General features: G+C 48.4%; 1 protein-coding gene across 1 annotated transcript in view; it reads left to right on the top strand.

Annotated features, from left to right (window-relative positions):
* tonsl (tonsoku-like, DNA repair protein) overlaps positions 1–20,000 on the top strand; it is a gene marked incomplete at its 3' end in the record, with an annotated part of 31,281 nt that overhangs the window by 7,172 nt on the left and 4,109 nt on the right. Inside the window, exons 6-26 of the mRNA XM_080535343.1 lie at positions 2,477–2,648; positions 2,769–2,883; positions 5,236–5,384; positions 5,618–5,770; positions 6,269–6,391; positions 7,186–7,381; positions 7,960–8,021; positions 8,271–8,360; positions 8,676–8,748; positions 9,061–9,224; positions 9,439–9,562; positions 10,307–10,557; positions 10,936–11,392; positions 11,736–11,929; positions 13,010–13,116; positions 13,662–13,818; positions 14,298–14,376; positions 14,738–15,045; positions 15,651–15,822; positions 16,858–17,033; positions 18,188–18,261. Coding sequence (XP_080391469.1) covers positions 2,477–2,648; positions 2,769–2,883; positions 5,236–5,384; positions 5,618–5,770; positions 6,269–6,391; positions 7,186–7,381; positions 7,960–8,021; positions 8,271–8,360; positions 8,676–8,748; positions 9,061–9,224; positions 9,439–9,562; positions 10,307–10,557; positions 10,936–11,392; positions 11,736–11,929; positions 13,010–13,116; positions 13,662–13,818; positions 14,298–14,376; positions 14,738–15,045; positions 15,651–15,822; positions 16,858–17,033; positions 18,188–18,261 — 3,396 coding nt within the window. The remainder of the gene's footprint in view (positions 1–2,476; positions 2,649–2,768; positions 2,884–5,235; positions 5,385–5,617; positions 5,771–6,268; positions 6,392–7,185; positions 7,382–7,959; positions 8,022–8,270; positions 8,361–8,675; positions 8,749–9,060; positions 9,225–9,438; positions 9,563–10,306; positions 10,558–10,935; positions 11,393–11,735; positions 11,930–13,009; positions 13,117–13,661; positions 13,819–14,297; positions 14,377–14,737; positions 15,046–15,650; positions 15,823–16,857; positions 17,034–18,187; positions 18,262–20,000) is intronic.

Raw genomic sequence — 20,000 nt, 5'->3', positions numbered from 1 at the left:
TACCTTCATCTCTCAGCCATCGGAGTTTGAATTTTGGACAACTAGCAGCTGCGAGAAGGGCATCTTTGTTGTCCAGCACACTGGCAAAACGAGTCTGGATAGCCTGAAAGATATAATTTGATATGTTTATTATTATCTAGTTGTAGCCTATAAGGTCTATTATTTATACCTTTATTTACTAATTATGTATGCAATTAGTTTGTGCAACTGACAACCTACATACTGCAGTATGGTGTGACTCTGCTCCATGTTCATGAATAGTGCAATGAAAATGTATTTATTTATCTTTAAGATGGAACAACATAGCATACCTGCACTATGGCATCTGGAAGGCCTGCAGTCATCTTGGATAGGGTGTCTTTCACAGCAAGGGTCTTCTGCATCAGGACTTCAAGTGTGGGCAGTAAAGTCCCATACGGACAGTCACCTTGTAGGATATCCAGTGCTATAGTTAGAGGCTTCATGACGGTACAGTACTCATGCAGGTACTGGTACTCCTGGTCTTTGAAGCACTTCACTCCCAGCTTGTTGCACAGAGTAGTCAGCTCATTCATGGGGATTTCTGCGATTCTCTTTATGGCTTCGTAAAAGGAATTCCACCTTGTGGATGTCGGTACCAGGAGCTTTCTTTTGTTAACCTCCTCCACCGTTTCTGACGCAACGGTAGATCGGCTTGCTTTCGTCCAGAGAGCTGTGCATTTTGCTGTGCTGCTCCTATACACAGCCTTGCTCTCTGGTTTGGAAGTGATGTACTTCTCCACATCACTTGTAGAAATAAGGTTGAGGGTATGTGAAGCACACCTTTGGTGCGGGGGAAGAATCAGCTGGCCATCACTATCATCCTCAGCTGATAGGATTTCTGACACATCTAAAAAAGTGACATCATCCGTGGCCTCCTCCACCGTCTCATCATCGGACTCTGTGACAGCAGGCTGATAGACTTGAAATGCCTTGACAAAGTTAGATCCATTATCTGTCACTGTTGCTACTACTTTGTTGATTAGTCCATATGAAGAGTGAATGTTTTCGATTTCTGCACCAATAACATCATACGTGTGTCTACCGCGGATTCTCCTACACGCCAATGCAGCCTTGTTGCGGTCTAATGTGGATCTACTAATCCAGTGGAGCGTTACTCCCATATAGCTCCTATTGTTAGCTGTCCAAATGTCCGCTGTAGTTGACACATAGTCGACCTCGTTCAGCGCAGCCTTCAGATGTTTTTCCATCTCTGCATACTCCTTCTCCAAGTACGAAGAAAAAGATGTTCTGTGAGGTAGCTCGGCATTGGTAGTAGTGGGGATCTTGTTAATGATGGCACGGAAAGAGGGCGAGTCAACTGTGTTTATGGGCAGCATTTCCTCTACAACATACCGCCCGACCAATTTATTCAACTCTCCCACACTTACAGGTTGTGATTTTGTAGGCCTACTGAAGTCCAGCTTTTGTTGCTTGAGCGGTGTGGGACCTCCCGCAGAAGTCGAGGCCGCGGTCTCTGGGACTTTCTCCGCGAGCTTGACTGTGCTGTGCAGAGATTCCAAATGTTTCTTTAAATTTGATGTTGTGGTTTTACCACAGGACAATATTTTCTTTCCAGCACAGAGTGTACAACGAACATTTATGTTCTTGTCATCCTTTGCTGACACAAACTCAAAATAATCCCTATATTTCCAGCTATTTAACGCATATCTCTGTTCTCGCTCCATTATACGCTTCTGTTTACACTGTGCAATCAGCGTGGTGATACACGTGAGCGATTCTGCTGCACCTCGTGTTGAAAACGTGATCACTGACGTCACTCCCCAAGACGCGAGAAAAGCAATAAATGTTTGTTTACTATCGAACATTACAAAGAAATACTGCATTTAGCCTAAGTTATGAGGTAGTAACGCAATAGTAACGCACAGTCACTCGAATAAGTAACTTTAATCAGATTACTGATTTGGAAATAGTATCGCGATAGAATACTCGTTACTGGGAAAAGTAATCAGATTAGAGTATCGCGATACTTAGTATCGCGTTACCGGCATCACTGCTGTCCAGTACTGTGCATGCATCAGAAGGCTTTACTCTACCTGACCTGTTTACATGGATGTGACTGTCCAGTACTGTGCATGCATCAGAAGGATCACGTTCATCTCTTGTCCTTGTAGCCCACGTCTGTTGGCAAACCTCGGGCAAATCTTGACTGATCTGGGTTTCCGTTTCCCGAAAGCTTTGTAGCTTTAGTCATACTTTATTTGTTTTGTTTCTTATCCAGACCAGACCCACGGTGGGTGGGTATGGCCTCCCCTACGGTGACTTTATTCACCAAAAATGCATACATTACGATGCTTAATTTGGTAGCCAATCAAAGTACAGTTGCTAGGTAAATATCACTTAAAGGCACTCTAGGTGGTGAGTGTTCCGGCAGTTGGTGAGTTGAATAATAACAAGCAAGGTTTTGTGTGGTTCTGTCCGGCCCGTCCCTCCGCAGAAAGAACCAACTCCTGGAGGACGTGTACCGGGCCAACTTCAACCTGGGGAACATCTTCTTCCGGACCGGGCAGCACTCCCACGCCGTGCGCTGCCTGGAGCAGGCCAAGGAATGCGCCAGGAAGATCAAGGACAAGTTCAGCGAGAGCGAGTGCTTCCACTGCATCGGCAAGGTCAGGACTCCTTCACTCCTGTTAGAATGATACATTTATCAACCATTGATTTACCCTGTTGTTCATCCGTTATAGACCACGGTAGAACGTGTGTGTGTGTGTGTGTCTGTGTGTGTGTAGGTGCAGCTGTCTCTGGGGGACTTTGTTGCGGCCAGGCGGTCCCTGAAGAAGGCCTTCTCCCTGGGCTCCCAGCAGGCCGAGGACCGGGAGGCTGTGAAGCGGGCCTTCAGACAGGGTGAGAGGCCTGGTGCTGCCCTGGTCGTATGGAGGCCTGGTCCTATGTAACCTCTGAAGTGCAGGGTTCCCACGCTGGTCTTAAAAAGCCTTAAAGTCTAAAATCCATCAATCCAACCTACATGGCCTAAAAAGGTCTACAATTCCAGCTATTCGGTCTAAAAAGTAGGTGCTAGGTCTTAAAAATGAGATCATGCAAGGAAATCAGTCCGACCACATCAATTTACGCGGAAATTAATCAAGCTGGAACCAAAGAAATGCCAATTCGCTTCCTTTTTGGTCTGTATGGCAGTGAAATCCCTAATTTCACCTTGAGGATGACAAAAAGCTATCATATCGTGTCGCGAATAGCTCTAAGATTCTATTCAAAGAGGTCTAAAAAAGGTCTAAAAAGGTCTTAAATTTGACTTGTTGAAACTTGTAGGAACCCTGTATATACATGTCAATGTGTAGCATGTATTATGCATTTCTACAAATCTACAAAGTGGTTTCCTATAGCAAGCGTTCTACTCGACTGTCAATTTGAACATGAGAACCAGGGGGCTATTCCACGAACGTTAATTAGTATATCGGTGATAAAAATAAATCCTGCGATCAGGCAACTCGAGATTGGAATTCAAGCCTCAGGTGATTCCTCGAACGAGGATCAGGCTTGTGTCATGAGTGTTCACAGAACACCGGCTTAGAAATCCTCGATATGGGCGCGTGCACGCAGACATAAAGAGCCCTGAAGAGTCAAACTGTCGAAATGAAGATACTGCACTCTTTTTGCGCAGCACTCCTTATTATTGATCTTTATGAAGACCAAAAATAAGATGTAAAATAGTGCAATACTGCCGCAATTAACAAGGCGAGGAAAATGGTTTGGCAAGATATTGCAGACCGATTAAATGCGTAGGTCATACTAGCCCCAGTTATTGTTATATGTTCATATTTTAATAAATGATGAATATTTACTACTGTGGTGATATCAGCAGCAGGCTACAAACAGTCATATCGTCACGATGGCCTAGTGGTATTGACCGCTGCCATGGTATTTATTCGTCATTTTAAGACGGTGGTTCAAATCCCTCTTCAGACACACTTTTTTTTGCATTTCGTTGTCTGAATCTAATCTAAAATCTCATCTAAAAAAGTATATAGGCTATAAAATGATGGTGCAGGCTAATTTACAAGAACTGACACGATTACAATGGTGTTTGAAGCCTTTCTGAGTAAATTATGTTCTTCTAACTGGACCCTGATGATTACTGATGGATAGATGATTCACTTAGACAGATATATATATATATATATATATATATATATATATATATATATATATATATTGTAAATCGATTTGCATGAAGGCTTCGGTTAAATGTAAAAAAAAAAAAAAACATAAGTTAAATCAAGTCTCGAACCCGCAGTCTTTGGACCTCTAGCTGGCTGCCTTAATCCCTGCGCCAGCCAGCCACACCGCTGTAATGACGGCAATGCAAGTTGATAGACATACCTATTTTATTACATCATTTACACTTTTTAATGTATTTATCTATCGATCTATCTATCTATCACACTTTCAAAATATCAAGTTATCTATCACACAATCAAACTATCTATCTATCGATCGATCACACTTTCAAAATATCAAATTATCTATCTCACACAGTCAAACTATCTATCTATCTCGTGTGAAGTGGGAACTAATATTTCCTAAAAGACACTTGAGGAACTGTCGTTCGGGATGTAGTTTCCGCCTGTGAGCCTTTTTTGACGCACACATTACCTAAACCAGCCTGTAAGTCTGCTCGGGACCAGAATTACTCAGAAGGATTGGTTGCATAGCAACCAAGCAGCAAATTATTTGAGCCACATTGATGGAACCGACCGCAAGCTTATTTAAACCTGGATCAGAGTTAATCGCCTGGATCAGAGTTAATCGCGCTTAGTGGAACGGGCCCCTGGAGGCACTGTGTGTTCTATTGTCCTCTGGCTGAAACTCAGTCAGCTCTAACAGGTTGCTCTCTCTCTCTCTCTGTCTCTCTCTCTATCTCTTTCTCCTTCCCCTCTCCCTCCTTCTCCCTCCCTCTTTCTCCTTCCCCTCTCCCTCTCTCTCCCTCTCTATTTCTCCGTCCCCTCTACCTCTCTCTCCCTCCCTCTTTCTCCTTCCCCTCTCCCTCTCTCTCCCTCCCTCTTTCTCCTTCCCCTCTCCCTCTCCCTCCCTCCCTCTTTCTCCTTCCCCTCTCCCTCCCTCCCTCCTTCTCCTTCCCCTCTCCCTCCCTCCCTCTTTCCCCTTCCCCTCTCCCTCCCTCCCTCTTTCTCCTTCCCCTCCCCCTCTCCCTCCGTCCCCCTCCCTCCGTGGTTGCCGCAGCGATCCGAGGCTGTCAGCTGGAGGAGGTGTTGGAGGGTTGGGTGGGGGCGGGGCCTTCCCAGGAGGCCGTGGGGCTGTGGGAGCAGCAGGGGGACCTGTACTGTAAGCTGGGCTGCTACAGCAAGGCCCTGGACGCCTACCGCGCTCAGGTGACACACGCCTGCTTCCTGTCTGGCACCTCACTTCCTGTCTGGCACCTCACTTCCTTGTTGTTGTTGTTGTTGTTGTTGTTGTTGATAAAGCCTCCTGCTGGACTGAATAGCACTTTCAATGGAGACTCCTTTGTCCTTTCGGGATCTGTACAGTGGAATGACAGGAACATCACATTCCTCTGTTGTTGATGATGATGATGATGTTGTTGTTGTTGTTGTTGTTGGTGTAGCTGTCCAGTGCGGAGGCTGTGGGGAAGCCTGCTAGAGAGCTGGCTGTGATCCACGTGTCCCTAGCGGCCACCTACACTGACCTGAGGCAGCACCACAGGGCCGTGGACCACTACCGACAGGAGCTGGCTCTGAGGCAGGGCAGCCCCGCTGAGGTAGGCTGGGCCTGGGGCTGGGCCTGGGGCTGGGGCTGGGGCTGGGGTAGAGCTGGTCTGGCTGGGGCTGGACCTGGGGCTGGGGCTGGGGCTGGACCTGGGGCTGGGGTAGAGCTGGTCTGGCTGGGGCTGGGGCTGGGGCTGGAGTAGAGGTGGTCTGGCTGGGGCTGGACCTGGGGCTGGGGTAGAGCTGCTCTGGCTGGGGCTGGGGCTGGACCTGGTCTGACTGGGGCTGGTCTGGCTGACGCTGGGACTCGTCTAGCTGGGGCTGGGGGTGAGGGTGGAGGTTTTCAGCCAGGGCAGTCCCACTGAGGTGGGTTGGGCTGGTCCAGCTTTGGGACTGGGGGTGTGGATGTGGCTGGAGTCTATTCATGACGGCTTTGTATGTATATGGGGATTTTATTTGGTGCATACAAGACTTTCATTCATTCATTCATATCTGCATTGTCTTGTCGTGATTTGGAGAGAGATTTAAAATCTTTTTGTCTGTTGTGTCAGGAGTGTAACACGTGGCTGAGCATGGCCATGTCCCAGGAGGAGGGGGGCCAGGTGGAGGAGGTGGACGGTAGCTACAGCTCTGCTCTTCGCTTTGCGGAGAGGGCCGGCCAGCCCAGGCTACAGGTGAGACAGTCAGTCAAGGTTCCCACGGGTCCTTGAAATCCTTGTAAGTTTGTGAATTTGAGAAAAAAAATCAAGGCCTTAAAAGTTTTTGAAAATAGACATGGGTCATTGAAAGTGCTTGAATTTCCTTCTCTCTCTCTCTCTCTCTAAAAAATATATATATTCAAAAATGTTTTACTTAGCTCGTCAACTAGTAAATAAGTCTCTGTATTGCTTAACTTAACACATATTTCACAATATATTGTTTTGCTGTGCTGTGGTAGAGAAGGCAAGAGACCATCTAGTGTTCACACATTCAAGCCTCTCTTTTTAATTGTTGTCTGTGAGCGGATAGTTCCTATTATGTAAATTCTCTTCTAGATCTGTCTCAAACTATGCCGTGTTGGGTCCTTGAATTTGAGGGAATTGAGTCTTGAAAGTCCTTGAAAGGTGCTTGAATTTGATGTTTCAGAAGGTGTGGGAACCCTGGTCAGTCTATTCTAGTAGGGGTGGTGTTCTCTGGGGGAAGGGCAACACTTAGCAAACTTTGAACAGAAACCTTTTTTTTTTTTTTAAGTCTTGTTTTTTCACTACATTCACTGACTCTTGCTCTCTCTCTCCCTTTCCATCTCTCCCTCTCTCGTTTTTTTACCCCTCCTCTATCCATGTATCCCTATCTCTCCATCTCCTTTCTTTCCATCCCTCCCTCTTCTGTCCCCTCCCCTCCCCTCCCCCCTCTCTTTCTCCCTTAACCCTTATCTCCCTCTTTCCCCCCTTCCCACTCGCCTTCCCCTCCCTCTCTCCTGCCCTCTCAGAGGCGGGTGTTGAGGGCGTGGCTTGCGGCCCAGAGGCGCGGCGGTTCGTCGCAGGGTGATGACACGGAGGCCAGGCTGCAGCAGCTGTGTGCCTCAGAGGGGCGGAGCTTAGAGGGGAGTGACGAAGAGGAGGAGGAGGAGGACATGGAGAACAGTGAACCCGTGGAGGACAGCGACATTCAGCTCTCTGACTCAGGTGAGTCAGATGACCTTGTCCAGGGCTAGGTTTGTCCAATACTGGCTCCCGTAGTTTCCGGACAAAATATGCACTCTCTGCTTCAGTCTGGGGTGTTTTGTCATCCTTCCATATAATGTTGCCAACTGTCCCGTATTAGCCGGCATGCCCCTTATATTCATCCAATCACAGGCTCCCGCATGAGATAGATAGATAGATAGATACTTTATTAGCCACACGACCAAAGCCGGTGGAATTTGTTTTCGGTACAGCATATTGATCTCTGCATCACACAAATAACAAAACAAAGAAGTGCACAATAGACAACATCAGACAATCGTATGCATGTTGGTTATGATAGTGAGGAGGGGGCTAGAGGGAGACGTACAGTATAGCGTAAGTGCGCCAACTCCTGCAACCCCCCCGCCCTGTGCAGTGGCACATCATCTTTTGTCCTGTATTTGGTAACCCGTACTTCCATATCGTGTATTACTGAGTATTATAGTTAGAAAAATGTGCACTCGTTTTGTTGTAATGCTTTTTATCTGGTCATTTTTGTTGAGTAATAATCAGAGTGTCCCTCTCTCCTCTGTTCCCAGAGGACGACCTGGACCTGGAGGGGTATGACAAGATGGTGTCAGGCAAGAGGAAGACCGGGAGGGTAAGACGTTGTCGTTGTCGTTGTTGTTGTTGTTGTTGTTGTTGTTGTTGTTGTGACCCTAACCGTGTCCTCCACCTACACTGACCACCCATATAAGTTCTACACGTTGACTTCACGAAGGAGGCAGATTTTGAGCTTTTTATGATCCATCTTTCTTTCCTTCTCTCTCTATCTGTCTCTTTCTCTCTATCTGTCCCTCCCTCCCTCCCTCCCTCCCTCTCTCTCTCTCTCTCTCTCCCTCTCTCCCAGTGGAACAAGAGGAATGAGAAGGGGGAGACCTCTCTCCACAGGGCCTGCATCGACGGGAACCTGCGGCAGGTCCAGTACCTGGTGGAGCAGGTGAGAGGAGCTGACGGGACCACTGGAATGTCCCTCAGAGGACACCGTAGATCAGACTACTACTCTACCAGATCACTGTACAACTGGAACATAGAACTTTAGAACTAGAACATAGAACTTTAGAACTAGAGCATGGAACTTAAGAATTAGAACATAAAACTTGAAGTTGTGAAATTTGTTGTGTTTACTCTGTGATACTCTATGGTCTCTCTCTCTCTTTCTCTCTCTCTCTTTCTCTTTCTCTTTCTCTCTCTCTCTCTCTCTCTCTCTCTCTCTCTCTCTCTCTCTCTCTCTCTCTCTCTCTCTCTGTCCCAGGGTCATCCTGTCAACCCCAGGGACTACTGTGGCTGGACCCCTCTCCATGAGGCCAGTAACCATGGCTTCCATGGTAACAGAAAGACACACTTTCACTCATTCATTCCCTCACAAGTATGACAACAGATTTTTCTTGATGTAATTAAGAACTCAACATTTGATCTCTCTCTCTGTTTGTCTCTCTCTCCCTCTCTCTCTCTCTCTCTCTCTCTCTGTCTCTCTCTCCCCCTCCCTCTCCCTCGCTCTCTCTCTCCCTCCCTTTCCCTCCCCCTCCCCCTCCCCCTCGCTCCCTCTCCCCCGCTCTCCCTCCCTCCCTCTCTCCCCCTCCCTCTCCCTCTCTCTCTCCCTCCCTCCCCCTCCCTTACCCTCCCTCCCTCCCTCCCAGACGTCGTGGCGGTGCTGTTGGACCGGGGGGCCAACGTGAACGACCCCGGGGGTCCGCTGTGTGAGGGGGTCACGCCGCTGCACGACGCCCTCAACTGTGGCCACTTCCTGGTGGCTAGACTGCTGGTGGAGAGAGGGGCCTCCGTCACCGTACGCAACAGCAAGGTGTGTGTGTGTGTGTGTGTGTGTGTGTGTGTGTGTGTATATATTTTAGTGTACTTTAAGTGTGCGTGTGTTAACTGTTTATGCACGTGTGTGTGTGTTATTGTACTTCGTGTGTGTTCATGTGCCCATGTGTGTGTATCCCCTCCTGTATCTCATGTGTATATCCCCTCCTGTACCTCATGTGTGTACCCCCTCCTGTACCCCCCCCCCCCAGGGACAGACGCCCCTGGACAGCCTGCGTCAGTGGCAGAGGACGTACAGCCGGGAGCTGGACCAGGAGGCCCGGCAGGACTGCTGCCTCACTGAGAAGCTGCTGAGGAGGGCGCTGGCAGGGGGGGGTGAGCTGTCTGTCTGTCTGTCTGTGTCTGTCTGTCTGTGTGTCTGGTAATGTCTGTGTCTGTGTCTGTGTCTGTGACTGTGTGTGTGTGTGTGTGTCTGTGTCTGTCTGCCTGTCTGTCTGGTAATGTTTGTCTGTCTTGTCTGTTTGTCTGTTTGTCTGTGTGTCTGTGTCTGTCTGCGTCTGTCTGCCTGTCTGTCTGGTAATGTTTGTCTGTCTTGTCTGTTTGTCTGTTTGTCTGTTTGTCTGGCTGTCTGTGTGTCTGTCTGTGTGTCTGTCTGTGTGTCTGTCTGTGTGTCTGTGTCTGTGTGTGTGTGTGTGTGTGTGTGTGTGTGTGTGTGTGTCTGCCTGCCTGCCTGCCTACCTGTCTGTGTGGTAATGTCTGTCTGTTAGCCTGTCTGTCTGTCTTGTCTGTTTGTCTGGCTGGCTGGCTGACTGGCTGTCTCTGTCTGTCTGCCTGCTTGTCTGTCTGTGTGTCTGTCTGTCTGTCTGGCTGCAGGGGGAGGTGAGGACTCACACTTCTCAATGGGTCCCGGTTGTACTGTATAACTAGGGCCAGGAGTTTTTCCCGAGTAGGTTACAAAGTCAGGAAAAACCCATGGCCCTAAGTGTATCAGTTGGTGACATACCATCTACTGTAAACGTTTTGGGACACTGCCCCAGCTAGCACTGTATAACTAGGGCCAGGAGTTTTCCCTAGTATTTTCGCTACCCTGTCCTGATTCGCTGCGTCGTGTGTTCTCAGTCCCCGTGGCCCCGCCCCCTGCCGCGCCCTTCGACGCCCTGCAGGACAGTCAGCTGTTTGACGCGGAGAACTCAGAGCCTCTGGTGGCCACTGGGGGGCGCCACTCCTCCACCCAGGGCCAGACCAGGACCAGGAGTCCTGAGGAGAGCGCAGTACCGCCCAGCCCCACGCGGAGGCGCTCTAACGGCACAGCAGCGCACCGCAGCCGCCGCCACCACCACAGAGGGACTGAGGCCTCGGTGCTCTATGGGGTATGACTGAGGCTGGGGGGGTGAGAGGGTTGTGTTCGGGAGGGGGGGGGGGGGGGGGGGTCATGCTGATAGGTCCTGTCCACTCCCTGTCGTCTTACTGGAGGAACACAATGGAAATAAGCTATACTTTTTTTTTTTTATCCTTGATCATCTTTTATGACAGCAAAGTCACCATGGTCAGATGTTGATTTGACAGGGTTATGGTTAGAGTTAAGTTTATCTCTCTTATAGGGACTTTGTGATCCCTGGCTGTTGGGTTAGAATGGACATGGTTATGATAATGTCTCTCTCTGTCTGTATCTCTCCTCTATATCTGTAATTCTCTCCTCTATCGCTCCTGTCTGTCTCTCTCATGTCTTTCTGTGTCTCTCTCTTCAGGATGACAGCAGCTCCTCTGACAGTGACTTGGATCGCACCATCAGTCCACTCCGCCCCGTACACCAGAGACAACGATTCCCAGCAGCCCCTAGTCCACAGGAAGCGGCCCCTACCCAGGAAGGGAGCTCCGTGCCTGAGGGGAGAGGGGCTGCGGTGCCCTCTGTCTTCGAGAGGGAGGACTACCACAGCACCATCCGCGGCCTGGGCAGCGCCAAGACCCGCCTCCTCCTCACCCAGGGCCTATCACAGCCGCAGTTCAGCAGCACGCCGGCGGTCTCTGCCAATGGCAGGCCGGCGCTGGTCCCTGAGGAGGAGGACGTGGCAGACGATTGGCTGGAGGATGACGTTCAACCCAAGAAGAAGAGGAGGGTGGGGTCGAGGGCGGAGTCTAGCGCGGCTGCGTCAGGGGCTCGGACTCAGAACAGACACTCGACTGTGACTGACACGTCTAGCAGAGGTGTGTGTCTGCCTTTACACCGTCACACACACACACACACACACACACACACACACACACACAGGTAGAAATCGCCAGACGGGCTCATTTTAATGCTACCTCCACCATCTCCCCTGGTGACAACAGAGGTTGCACTTCCAGGATCCTTTCATGACCCTCTCAAGTCAGAGTATAGCTCATCCCTTTCTTTCACCTCCTTCTTCTCTCTCTGTCTCACTTTCTCCATCTCTCACTCTTTCCAACCCCCCACCCCCCCTCCTCCTCTCTGTATCTTACACTCTCACCTCTCCATCTCTCTCTCTCTTCCTCCTCCTCTCTCTCTGTCTCTCTCTCTGTCCTGCAGTACCTTCCTCCTCCAGCTGGGGTCCCTCTCTGCGTAGAGGCCCGTCAGGCTCCAAGCCGCGGCAGGTGAAGATGACTCAGCTGTCTGGGATGGTGTTGCTGGGACGACGAGAGGTCGGAAGGTCACACAGCCCCAACGTAACCGACGACGACGACCCCCGACCCGCCACGCCTCCCCAGGCTTACACTACACAGGTGGGAGAGGGAGGGAGAGAGGGAGAGAGAGAGAGAGAGGGATGGAGGGAGAGAGGGAGAGAGGGAGGGAGGGAGGGAAGGAGGGAGGGAGGGAGGGAGGGAACCAGACAGACAGATACTACCAGACAGACATACAGACAAACAGACAGACAGACACTGTCTGTCTAGTAGTGTCTGTCTGTCTGTCAGATAGTGTCTGTCTGTCTCTTTGTCTGTTTGTCTGTCTTGTAGTGTCTGTCTGTCTGTCTAGTAGTGTCTGTCTGTCTGTCAGATAGACATACACTACCAGACAGACAGACAGAGAGACAAACAGACAGATAGACAGACACTACCAGACAGACAAAGAGACAGACAGATAGACAGACACTACCAGACAGACAGACACTACCAGACAGACAGACACTATCAGACAGACACTACCAGACAGACAGACACTACGAGACAGACAGACAGACACTATCAGACAGACACTATCAGACCGACACTATCAGACAGACACTATCAGACAGACACTATCAGACAGACACTATCAGACAGACACTATCAGACAGACACTATCAGACAGACACTACCAGACAGACACTACCAGACAGACACTACCAGACAGACACTACCAGACAGACACTACCAGACAGACAGACAGACTGCTAGACTATTCCTAGAGCAGTGTTCATCAGAGCCTGTCTCCTGACCTCTGGACAGAGATGAATGTTGCTGATGAGTTATGATGGAGATGAAGGAGCACAAATGGGGAACCGTCTTCTAAACCCTCTGATAGCAGAATGACGACCCCACATAAGAACTTTCCCCTGAAGCCGAGTCATACCCTTCACCTCATTTTGTGCCGCGGGAGAATAAAGTCGCAGAAATTGTCAACATTCAAAAGTCCCTGTCCCCAACAGACGGGTTGATTTAAAGGCCCGCGAGAATCTTTGGAGAAATGCCAGAAGGAAAAAAGCCGAGAGAAATCGCTGACCAACGAACATCTTGACCAGTGCGTTGGCATAGCAACAACTGAGAACTCCACCATCATGGCCGCCTTCCAACACAGTCTTCTGTGTTTCTGTCTCTCCACTTCAGGTTCCGACCCAAACGATGGTCTCTCCCATGCCCGTGTCGATGCCTGCACCAATCAGGATGAGGGTCAGGGTTCAGGACAATGTGTTCCTCATCCCAGTTCCACACAGGTTGGTGTCACACGCCTTCTTGAGTAGTTCACCACCAGGGGGCGCTGTTACAAGTGATTTGACTGTAACGTTAGTCTCCTCTCTGTGTGTGTGTGTGTGTGTGTCTGTGTGTCTGTGTCTGTGTGTCTCTGTGTGTGTCTGTGTCGGTGTGCGCCTGTGTGCACACCGACACACGCCGGTGTGCGTGTGTCTGCGCGTCTGTGTGTGTGTGTGCGTCTGTGTGCGCGTGTGTGTGTCTCTGTGTGTGCGTGTGTGTGTGTGTGTGTCTGTGTGTCTGTGTCTGTGTGTGTGTGTGTGTCTGCGTGTGTCTGTGTGTGTGTGTCTGTGTGTGCATGTGTGTGTGTGTGTGTGTGTCTGTGTGTGTGTGTGTCTGTGTGTGTGTGTGCGTGCGTGCGTGTGTCTGTATGTGCGCGTGCGTGTACGTGTGTGTGTGTGTGTGTGTGTGTGTGTGTGTGTGTGTGCGTGTGTGTCTGTGTCTGTGTCTGTGTGTGTCTGCGTGTGCGTGTGTGTGTGTGTGTGTGTGTGTGTGTGTGTGTGTGTCACAGCGAGGCAGACTCCTGTACTGTGTCGTGGCTGTGTGACCAGGCCGCCCGGCGGTACTACCAGACGCACGGCCTCCTGCCACGCCTCTCGCTGCAGAAAGAGGGCGCTCTCCTCTCCCCCCAGGACCTGCTGCTGACCGTCCTGCACACCAATGAAGAGGTGAGGGGCCCGTAGAACGTAGCAGACAACACAGCGTTATGGTGAGGGTCAACAGGGTTATGGTGAGGGTCAACAGGGTTATGGTGAGGGTCAACAGGGTTATGGTGAGGGTCAACTGGGTCAACTGGGAAACTTGACTTTCATAGCCCAGGAGCTTCAGATTCCCAGGATTTTAATGATGGATGATGATGATGATTTATTTGTTTATTTATTGGAAGGATCCCCATTAGCTATACCCATAGGCATGAGCTACTTTTAGTGGGGTCCACATTTAAAACATACATTACAAATAACATTTAACATATAAAACATACTTTAAATTACAAATATCAAACATTAAAATATATCATACATTATACAATTTTACATTTGGCATAATATAAAACACTTAAATATTTAGTTACATAAAAATAGAACAAATGATGATGATGATGATGATGATGATGATGATGATGATGATGATGATGATGATGGTGCAGGTGTTGGCTGAGGTGGGTTCCTGGGACCTCCCTCCCCTTCGTGAACGTTACAAGAAGGCCTGTGACAGTCTGGCAGTGGGTGAGTGGTACACACACACACACACACACCCACACACACACACATAAACACACTGTACACACACACACTGTACACACACACTGTACACACACACTGTAAGTAAGTAAGTAAGTAAGTAAAGCTTTATTTATATAGCGCCTTTCGTACATAAACACACTGTACACACACACATACACACACTGTACACACACACTGTACACATACACACTGTACACACACACTGTACACACACATGCACATTGGTTATACTTCCATCATCAAGCTCAGGGGGAGTATGAACACTATGATGTAAAGTGTGTGTGTGTGTGTGTGTGTGTGTGTGTGTGTGTGTGTGTGTGTGTGTGTGTGTGTGTGTTTGCAGAGGAGAACCGTCGCGTGGCCCGTCTGTGTGAGGTGCAGGACGGCGGCTCCTCGGTCTCAGTGTGCGGCCTCAGCCTCGCCCCCCCCTCCCTCGCCCCCCTCCTCCGCTCCCTCAAACAGCAGGACAGCCTCACCCAGCTACGCCTCTCCGGCAACCGTCTCCACGACAACCTCCTCCCTGAGCTGGTCGCCGCAGCCGTCACCATGCCCCGCCTCCGCCTCCTAGACATTTCCTCCAATCACATCACAGGGGAGGGGCTTAAGAAGGCGGCGAGCGCCTTAGAAGGGCATGCTCAACCTGCGTTTCCAGTATGGATGCCCTGTTTAACTTGTTTAACATAACTTGTTTAACATGATATGAAAAAGATCTCCTAATTATGGCTAAATAAACTCACTCTCTCTCTCTCTTTCTCTCTGTCTCTCTCTCTTTCTCTCTGTCTCTCTTTCTCTCTCTCTGTCCTTCTGTCTGTCTCTCTCTCTCTTTCTCTACCTCTCTCTACCTCTACATCTCTCCCCTTCTCCATCCATCCAACCCCCCCCCTCCCCCTCCCTCTCTCTACCCCTCTCCCCGCTCTCTCTCTCTCTCCCCCCCTCCCCTCTCTGTCTTTCTCCCCCCCCTCCCCTCTCTGTCTTTCTCCCCCCCCTCCCCTCTCTGTCTTTCTCTCCCCCTCCCCTCTCTCTCTCTCTCTCCCTCCCCTCTCTCTCTCTCCCCCCCTCCCCTCTCTCTCTCTCCCCCCCCTCCCCTCTCTCTCTCTCCCCCCCCTCCCCTCTCTCTCTCTCCCCCCCTCCCCTCTCTCTCTCTCTCCCCCCTCCCCTCTCTCTCTCTCTCCCTCCCCTCTCTCTCTCTCTCCCCCCCTCCCCTCTCTCTCTTTCTCTCCCCCTCCCCTCCCCTCTCTCTCTCTCTCCCCCCACAGTGTCTAGAGGAGTTGGACCTGAGTCTGAACCCCCTGGGTGACGGTGTGTCTCAGTCCCTGTCCTGCCTGCTGTCAGCCTGCCCCCTGCTGGCCCGGCTGTCCCTGCAGGCCTGCAGCCTCACCGCTCGGCTGCTGCAGCAACACCGCCTCCTGCTGGCCGCCGCCCTGGCAGGTGAGAACCACAACTAACCTTAGAAAAATAAGTTCCAGAAGAAACTTTGTAGATTAATTAATTAATTAATTAATAAAATGCAATTTTACCTGACGCTCCAAATAGACTCTCAGTACCAGCGACTGCAGACATTATTCCTGTATATATATATGGTCCCGGCGGGAATCAAAGTTTGGTTTGGCATGTTGACACAGACAGTGACTCTTGACTGGGGTAGTGGTTGTCTAGGGGGGGGTAGGGGTGGCCTAGTGGATAGTGGTGGCCTAGGCTGGGGATAGTGAGTTGAACTGGACTGATCAGAAGGTCATGAGTTGAAATCCCACCTGGGAACACCACCACTAGTGTAGGGCTGCAACGATTAGTCGACATAATCGACGACGTCGATCATAAAAATTCGTCGACGTGGAAATTTAGTGTCGACGCATCGTATTAAAGGCAAAACTTTTTTATTTTTTTTATTTGAAAACATTTGCACATTAACACGTTTATATTTGCACTTTCATTTGTATTATTTAATGTATTTATTATTTATTTTGTTTCATTGAAACAGAGATTGATTATTGTATGTATTAAATGTTTTGGAAGGTCCAAATTCAAATATTTCATGAGTCATTATTTGAATTTGCAATGGGAACGTATGTTAAGCCAGAGAGACTGGACAACAGGGTGACATTCACAGGTGTGCAGACTTGAGAAGGTGAGGTACAACATGCACTGGAGCCCGCGGCCACTACCGCGGCCACACGACTAATCGAAAAAATAATCGACAGATTAGTCGACTACCAAAATAATCGTTAGTTGCAGCCCTACACTAGTGTGCCCTTGAGTAAGGCACTTAGCCCTCAGTTACTCCAGGGGAGACTGTCATCCCTGTGTCCCTGTACTCTCTTATTGTAAGTCGCTTTGGATAAAAGCGGCTGCTAAATGGTTAAAATGTAAGTAAATGTAATGTAACTCCTTTTTGGTGGGTTTTATGAAGTGTTCTCTCAGTGAATCAGAGGTCTTCTATCGTCTTGTCTCCTCTTGGTTGACCAGGTACGGGCCACCTGAAGTCTGTGTGTCTGTCCCAGAATTCCCTGGGCTCCACGGGCTTCGAGCTTGTTCTGAAGACCCTTCCTCTGCACAGCCTCACACACCTCCACCTGTCTGCTGTACGCAGCGGGCCTGCGGACCACCCAGCCCTGGAGCACCTCACCACGCTCCTGTCTCAGGTACACACACGCACACACACACACACACACACACACACAACTGTACATACACACACATATCTGTACACACTTGTACACACACACACACACACACATCTGTACACACACGACGAGCTCTTCTTGCTTCCGTGTCATGCTGCCCAACACACACACACACACACACACACACAAAGAGCTCAAAATTGTTGAAGCTATTTGTCAGACTTGTTGTGAGTGGACTGGTGAAGGAGCTCAGTCAGTGTGAACTCAAAAAGGAAGTGTTAAAAAAATGTCAGTGTTGCAAACATGTTGAGAAGCACGACCACAATTACACCCACTCAGCAAATGTGCAGTGCAACATGCCATAGATAGATAGATAGATATATAGATATATAGATAGATAGATTGGTAGGTTTAATAGACAGACAGACAGACAGAGAGACAGGTTTGATAGATACTGTAGATAGGTAGGTTTAATAGATAGACAGATAGATAGGTAGGTTTAATAGATAGATAGACAGACAGACAGACAGACAGGTTTAATAGATAGGTAGGTTTGATAGATAGACAGATAGATAGATAGATAGGTAGGTTTAATAGATAGATAGATAGATAGATAGATAGATAGGTAGGTTTAATAGATAGACAGACAGACAGGTTTAATAGATAGATAGTTAGGTTTGATAGATAGACAGATAGATAGATAGATAGGTAGGTTTAATAGATAGATAGATAGGTTTAATAGATAGACAGACAGGTTTAATGGATAGATAGGTAGGTTTGATAGATAGATAGATAGATAGGTAGGTAGGTAGGTAGGTTTAATAGATAGATAGATAGGTTTAATAGATAGATAGATAGATAAATAGGTTTAATAGATAGATAGACAGGTTTAATAGATAGATAGATAGATAGATTCTCTCCCCCAAGGGGAAATTAAGGCGTTACAGCAGCTCACACGACAAACAACAACAAAATAAAGTGACAATTATTGAATAATAGAATACAACAAAAATTAAAATGAAACAAAATAATGATAGACATCTGAACCACCTTTTAGTCATGTGACGGAGGCCAGGGGCTGTAGGGCCGGCTGTGAGGCTGTCTGGAAGCTGATTGGTCACTTTATTAAAACCCAGGCGTCTGATTGGTCCTTTGTGTGTTCCGTTCCACAGGACGACTGCTCCCTGTCTCACCTGAGCCTGGCTGGAAACGGACTGACGGACAGCAGCGTGGCCAGTCTCAGCAGGTGTGTGTGTGTGTGTGTGTGTGTGTGTGTGTGCGTGTGTGCGTGTGTGTGTGCGTGCGTGCGTTAGGGCTGCACGATTAATCGATTTTAAATCGAAATCGCGATTTGAAATGATGCGATTAGCTAATCGCAAAGCCTGCGATTTGCCTGCGATCTTTTATTTTTTTATTTTTATTTTTTTATTTTTAAACCTTTATTTTACCAGGAAGTCACATTGAGATTAAAACCTCTTTTGGAAATTTGATCAGCACTCATGGAATGCCTCTTGTCCAATCAAATTACTTGGTCTCTTTATGACTTTGAACCCGGCGCTCTCAGAGCGAATTTACGAACGCAGGCATAGGTTGTGTCACGACAGTCAGTTCAATTATTATGAGACTTTGGGCTAACGTAACGGAGACAGTTAGACACCACATGGCTTACTGGACGTATGATAAACGTTAGTATGTTATAATTGCGACAGGTAAGTGTACAATTTCACTATACTAACTGTACCAGCCAAGTGCATGTCGGTGCTGTTAGTCCAGCCTTAAACTTAGCTTAGCTAACTTGTAGTCTTCGAGACGGTAGCTTAGCTTAGCTACTCATGCTAACCCGGCGTTAAAGTACAGACACAGAGTTGACAGTCTCAGCAACCTGCGGGTTGGTGTTTATATAGTATAGCAGGCTTATGGATACATGGAAGTTAACTGTTCTGTTGTCAAACATGAATGTGTCCTGTATGCATAACCTCATACCATTCGTTCATACCAGCCGGCTTTAAAGACGCAGAGGTTAGCCTAGCCTAGCCTTGGGCTGAAGTATGTCACAGATTCCTAAGTCAAGGTGACGTGTGTCTGTGCTCCATAGTCAGAGACCACCATTCTATCATTCATCAGTTCGACTGTTGACCGAGTCATCTAGATGTGGTCCTTTCAGTTATAGTCACAGTGTATCCCCAAATGATCATTTTAATAGCTGGATCATCTTAGAAAGTAGCCACCTGTCTAGATGAGATGAGGTTATCATATATACAATTCATATCTTTTAAGTTCTCATCCTTGCATTAGAATTAGAGCAGTTAATAGTTTGATGGTATCATGTGGTAATGCTCTCTGAAAATAGGTGATAGACAGATTCATCCAATCACCTGCCAAGTATTTTTTGAAAGTACCTGCCCTTTTCCAAACAGCTTCCAATTAAGCTTTCCTAGATGGTTGTGTGAAACAAACCACCTGAGTCAGGTTAGTAATGCTCCATCACATGTTTTAATCTGAAGCTTGATTTTAAAGCAACCCAACTTTAAAGCAACCCAATGTAAGTTTAGTTCTTTCACTCGTAGCTCGGGCTGTGGGGGTGCTAGAGGAGGGAGCCTCTAAGTCCCCTGAAGACGTACAAACAAACTGCACGTTGATACGACCTTCCTAGCCGGAGATATGGCCACACTTTACAAAAACTCCCTTTTTTTTTTTTTTTTTTTTTTTTGCTATTTAAAAAAATAATAATCGCAAATTAATCGCAATCGCGATATCTGTCCAAATAATCGCAATTCGATTTTTTCCCCAAATCGTGCAGCCCTAGCGTGCGTGCGTGCGTGCGTGCGTACCCAGAGAGTATGACCCTTGACATGAACACAGGGCTTAAAGTACTCCGGCACAGTGCCGGATTTCCGGCGCGGGAGAATAAAATAAATAAAAATAATGCAATTGCGGCATTGCGCCGACTTGGTGGCGGGGGCGCTGTTTCACAAATAACTTAGC

The sequence above is a fragment of the Nansenia antarctica genome (assembly GCF_963989245.1).
Source record: "Nansenia antarctica genome assembly, chromosome: 1".
Lineage (NCBI taxonomy): Eukaryota > Metazoa > Chordata > Actinopteri > Argentiniformes > Microstomatidae > Nansenia > Nansenia antarctica.
This window is presented reverse-complemented; position numbering and strand designations above follow the sequence as displayed.